Source organism: Arachis stenosperma, chromosome 2, assembly GCF_014773155.1.
Source record: "Arachis stenosperma cultivar V10309 chromosome 2, arast.V10309.gnm1.PFL2, whole genome shotgun sequence".
Classification (NCBI taxonomy): Eukaryota; Viridiplantae; Streptophyta; class Magnoliopsida; order Fabales; family Fabaceae; genus Arachis; species Arachis stenosperma.
The window spans coordinates 41,255,277-41,261,234 of NC_080378.1; the positions used below are offsets into that span (position 1 = coordinate 41,255,277).

A 5,958-nucleotide genomic window follows, 5' to 3' on the forward strand; every position below is an offset into this window, starting at 1 on the left:
TGGTGACTATGTCGCAAAAATATTTTTGTATGACTGCAAGGTTGGTGATATGTTATAAACAATGTTCTGAGAACCGGACCGGACCGGCCGGTTCAACCGGGTTAACCGGAAACCGGTCCCCTAGTCGGTCCGGTCCACATGGAAAACACATGCAAAAAACCGGTGGAAAAACCGACCGAACCGGTGGTTAACCGGCGAACCGGGTGAATCGGCCCGGTTTTTGTCAACGCCGGTTCTCTCCCAGCCCCCTGAAAACGGCGTCGTATTAACTTAAAAAAAAAAAAATTAAAACAGCCAATATCTGAAGCTGCTTCCCCCTTCCCTTCAACATTTCCCATTTTCCCCCAAATCTCCAAAACTAACCTAAAGCCAAAATCCCTTCACCTTTGTTTCGAAGACAGCCACCCTAATCGGAGCTGCAGACGGCGGAGGTGGTCGTCTTGTCTGCGTCGAGGCTGGAATCGCGGGTCGTGGGTCACCGTCGCTCGTCGTCTTCTCTGCTTCCAGGGTCGCTCACCGTCGCTCGTCCATCACTGGTCGTCTTCTCTGCTTCGTGCTCGCTTACCGTTGCTAGTCGTCTTCTCTCCTTCGAGGTTAGTTCGTTTTGGCCTCTGGGTTAAACCAGTTTAAGGCTTCTGATGTTAGGGTTTAGGGTTGTGCTTCCTGCTCGGTTGTTAAGCTCTGTTATTAAATTTTATTTTTTTTTGTTCTGTGCTTCAAATTATTAAGGCTGTTGTATGTTGGATAATTTGATTAAGTTCTGTGTTCTTGACTTCTTGGTTGATAATGATTTCTGTTCTGTTAATTTTTGATTGTTAATTTCGGTTGTTAGGGTGGATAATGAACTATGCTCTGTTAATAATGAACTCTGCTCTGTTATTAAATTTTTTTGGTTTTTTTTGTTCTGTGTTCTTGGTTGATTAAATTCTGTTCTTGGTTGAATAAAGTGAATAAATTGTATGTTGCTGGCATTCTGAATTTAGATGGAACAGTCCCAAAATGATCAACAACAACAACATAATGCTGTACAAGAATCTCAGACAGGTTCCTCTCGAGGAAAATCTGACCCTGCTTGGGAATATTTCACTGTGAAATATGATAAGAATCATAAGGCACAATATACATGTATCTTTTGTTTGAATACTTATAATGGAGGGGGGATATATAGGATGAAATATCATCTTGCGAAAATTCCTGGACAAATTAAAGTATGTAGCAAGGTCACTGAAGAAGTTGAACTTCAATTCAAAAGGATTCTGATGGAAAACAAAAAAAATAAGATGGAAAAAAGAAAATTTGAGGAGGAGTCTTATGGTGGGGAAGCACCTGCACAAGAGGCTGAATCGCCTAACCCTGTACAAGTTGCTGTTCATACAACAATGGGAGACAAAGGAAAGAGAAGAGCTGTAGTTGCTACACAAATTGGAAGTTACTTTAAAGAAAGGACTACTCCAGGATCTCAACCAACTTTGAAAAGTGTTTTGGCTAGTAAAGAAATTGTGCACAAGGCTAAGTTGGGACTTGCCAAGTGGATTGTTGATGCACGTATTCCTTTCAATGCAATTCAATCACCTTACTTCCAACCTGCATTGGATGGTGTTGCTGCAATTGGACCTGGTTTCAAGGGACCGTCATATGATGAAATGAGAGTTCATTTGCTGGCTGATCTCAAGAGAGAGTGTCAGTTGCTGGTTGAAAAGTATAGGAGCTCATGGAAAAGCACTGGTTGTACGCTGATGGCAGATGGGTGGACTGATCAAAGGCAACGAACTTTAATTAACTTTCTAGTTTATTGTCCTGCTGGTATGTCATTTGTTAAGACTGTTGATGCTTCTGATGTGATAAAAACTACCAATGCATTGTTTAATTTGTTTGCTGATGTTATTGAGTGGGTTGGGCCTAGTAACATTGTGCATGTGGTCACTGATAATGCTGCTAATTATGTGTCTGCTGGAAAACTTATTCATGAAAAATACCCAAATATATTTTGGTCTCCTTGTGCTGCCCATTGTATCAATCTTATTTTGAAAGATATTGCAAGTCTTCCTCACATAGCTGACCTTGCTTCCCGTGCTTCAAAAGTGACTGTGTTTGTCTACAATCATATGATCTTATTGTCTTGGCTTAGAAAACGAAAAAGTTGGACAGAAATTGTTCGACCAGGAGTCACACGTTTTGCCACTGTTTTCATTACTTTGAAAAGTATATATGATCACAAAGAAGATTTGCAGGCATTGATGGTGGACAAATATTTCACCTCTCATAAGTTATCCAAAAGTGCTAATGGAAAGATTGTTAGTTCAATTGTCTTGGACAGTAAGTTTTGGCAAGACTGTGTTACCACTGTGAAAATTGTTGGTCCTCTTATTAAGTTGTTGAGGCTTGTTGATGCTGATGAAAAACCCTCTTTGGGAATCGTGTATGAAGGCATGCAAAGAGCAAAAAATGCTATCAAGACAATGTTCGGAAATCAAAAAGCTGCTTATACGCCATACACGAGTATCTTGAAAATGAGGTGGGATAAGCATTTGAAGCGTGATCTCCATGCGGCAGCGTACTTTTTAAATCCAAGCATTTTCTATAGTGAGGGTTTTGTTGAGAAGGCAAATGTTTTGAGATCTTTACTTGATTTGCTTGATGTTGAAACACTTTGTGATGATTCAGTTGCTGCAATGCAAGAGATACAGCTGTATCGAGATTGTAAAGAAAGTTTTGGGAGGGAAAGTGCTAAGAGATCGGCATCAAGACTCGAACCTGGTAAGTTATTTGACTTATTTGTTATTTCATATCCAAGTTCAGTTTAGTACTTTAGTTTCAAATTTTAATATGTTGGGTGATAAACATTAAAAGTATTTGATTTTTGTATCTACGTAGGTGAATGGTGGAGGCTACACGGTGGGAGTGCTCCTAATTTGCAAAAAATGGCAGTCCGTCTTCTTCATCAAACCTCTTCTTCATCTGGATGTGAGAGGAACTGGAGCCTTTTTGAACAAATCCATTCAAAGAGGAGGAACCGGTTAGAGCATCAAAGGCTGAGTGACATTGTTTATGTCACCTATAACCTACGCCTTCAATCTAGGTTGCATCGAAAGAAGAGGAATTATGATCCAATTGACATTCAAAGCATTAACACGGTAGATTTTTGGGTAATGGCAAATGAGGATGATCCTGAATTTACTAATGGAGATGTTGAAGGCATTGAAAGTTTAATATACACTGATAATGCTATGCCTTCCTATCCTAATGGTGAGTGACATAGCAAACTTTGTTTCCTTCCATAAAGATACATGTCATCAATATTGATTTCTTATTGCGTTCTCTTTCCATTTTATTAGATGGTGGAGACATGGAAGTTGAAGTAGATATGCCTGATGTTGTAATTGAATCCTCAAATACTATTTCTGAAGATGCTGGCTTTGGATTACCTGTTTATGATGGAGACATCGGAACACTTAATGATGATTATGACTTCTAGTGTCTTTGTTTAGTTGAAGTATTATTTGTTGAATATTGTTTCTTTTGGTTGCAAAACATTATGTTTGTCATTTATGTGCGTTTTAATTTCTTTAGTTATAAACTTTGACATTTGAAGTTGTCTTTGACCTTTTAATGATGAATTATGTATTGTTTATTTTGTGAAATTATTAAATTTTGAATCTTATTAGTTTAAAAATTATTGCATTTAACTTTTTAAAATTATGTTTTGATTTTTTTTATAATTTTATTATATATTTAATTAAACCGGTTCAACCACGGTTCAACTCCGGTTGAACCATTGAACCATTGAACCAGTCACTTGACCGGTTCGATGACCGGTCCGGTTCTCGCAACCTTGGTTATAAACTAATAATATGGCAAGAGATGGGATAATATACATATTCATATATATATATATATATATATATATATATATATATATATATATATATATATATATATATATATATATATATATACACGGTTCAACTCCGGTTGAACTATTGAACCATTGAACCAGTCACTTGACCGGTTCGATGACCGGTCCGGTTCTCGCAACCTTGGTTATAAACTAATAATATGGCAAGAGATGGGATAATATACATATTCATATATATATATATATATACCAGGGAAAGAAAAAATTGCTCCATGCAATTTCTATCCTGATCAGGAGAAAGGAAAATCGATTGGTACGATTTCCCAATCGTGCAATTCAATAACAGATTGCACCCTGCAATCCTGTTTTTTTCAAAAATTTAAAAAGTTAAAAAAAAATGAAATTGCATCATGCGATTTCTGTATTTTAAAATTTGAAAATAAAAAAATCAAAATTGCATTCTACAATTTTTGTATTTCTAAATTTAAAAAAATAATTACAAAATACTCCTTCCGAATTCTTTTTTGTAAAACGATCTTGATATTTTGAAAAAATTACATAAATACTAATATTCTTGAAATTCATGGCCTCATACCATTTTTTTCCCTATGTTAGTGTGTAATGGCGAAAAAGAAAAAGAAGTAAATAAAAACATAAAAATGGTGATTATTATATCTGGTGCAATAGGCATATGCCTTTAGTAAAATAATAAAAATATTTTATATTTTATTTAATTTGAGATCATATATTTTTTTAGATCTTACTCATTTAGGTGTGCCTTTTATAATAACAAAAAAAATTTCTTAATAAAATAATGTTACGTATTTAAATATTTTTATTAATTAAGTTCAATTAAATTAGTTTTTCATAAATAAAAATGAGTTATAAATAATATGGAATGTGTTTTATTTATATAGACCCAGTGAATTTAGTTCTAGCTCACTCCATACAAAGGTGGAGTGAATTAAAAATGGATTCTCTTTGATTTTTTTAACATTTAAAAGAATAAAGTATAATTTCTCACTTGTAATTTTATAATTGAGACCAAAATTAAATATAAAAAAATAATAAAAGATTAGATATAAGAACAAAAATAATAAAAAATTAAATTTAATATTAAACACCATTCAACTTTTTTTTTTTCACAAAAAAAAATCCACTCCAACAAATCAAAGGGGCCTTTACCATCTTTGAATGGACCAACTAGTTCGAAAGGATCAGTTCGAGTCCCATGACCCGTGATTTGAGCCGATGTGGAGAGCAAACTATAAAGGCTCCGCTTCCCTACTACTAGGATTATGATTGTGTAAATGATAACCAATCCATTGAGTCGATAATGCAGAGTGTCACCCATCTCTTTTTGTGATTTATTTAGAGAGAGAAAAAATTAATATTAAAGTCTAAGGTAGATATATTTTTTTAAATTATTTTTGTGACTATCATATATATTGTTATAATTATTTATATATCATTAATGCTTTATTTTATTGCATCTAATTATTTTATGTGTTGTCCCTTTTTTAAGTGGAGTTTGGTTAAAGATATTATTATTGTTATTATCATATTATTTATTTTTTATTTTTTCGGTTCACACTACAAGAAAAATAGTGAATATCGTCATTTATCATTAAATTTAGCGTCAGATATTAACAGCGAATTTTTTGTCAAATTAATTGTCGGATTTGGCATAAAATTCATTATCCTAAAATATTACAGACGATAAATCTGACGAGACAATCTGACGATAACAATGTTTAATGAAACACTGCATTGGGGAACACGGAACACGATACAGTCGGATTCATCCGACGGTAATAATATCCTAAATGAAAGTGCAAACATAGTCTCCCCCATTTCAAATTTTACATACACTCTCTTCATCTCCACCCTCTCTCTCTCATCACCACCATTATCTCAGTGCTTTGTCGCCTCCTGTGGCCGCCGGGAGCACCGCCGTCGCCAACCCTCTCTGGGTTGCCGTCATCCCTTTACGGATACCCCTCTTTCTTCTCCTTCTTCCCCTCTCTTTCTCCCCTTCGCCGTAACCACCATCCACCGTCACAGAAATTTTGGTGACTACCACTGCAACATCCACGTGTTCT

The 5,958-nt window shown here is 35.1% G+C and overlaps 1 protein-coding gene across 1 annotated transcript; it reads left to right on the plus strand.

Moving 5' to 3' along the window:
* The first annotated feature begins 983 nt into the window (after positions 1-983).
* Positions 984-3,475, plus strand: LOC130962819 (uncharacterized). Its single transcript, XM_057888985.1, has 3 exons — positions 984-2,757; positions 2,875-3,246; positions 3,336-3,475. Exons 1-3 carry the CDS (start codon positions 984-986, stop codon positions 3,473-3,475), a joined length of 2,286 nt encoding a protein of 761 aa, XP_057744968.1.
* Positions 3,476-5,958: the final 2,483 nt, after the last annotated feature.

What these genes read in the sequence shown, in the direction of transcription:
- LOC130962819 (XM_057888985.1), top strand. Translation starts at nt 984, where the DNA reads ATGGAACAGTCCCAAAATGATCAACAACAACAACATAATGCTGTACAA. An exon ending in GGCATCAAGACTCGAACCTG is followed by an intron (nt 2,758 to 2,874) that starts GTAAGTTATTTG and finishes GTATCTACGTAG; the next exon opens with GTGAATGGTGGAGGCTACAC. An exon ending in TATGCCTTCCTATCCTAATG is followed by an intron (nt 3,247 to 3,335) that starts GTGAGTGACATA and finishes CCATTTTATTAG; the next exon opens with ATGGTGGAGACATGGAAGTT.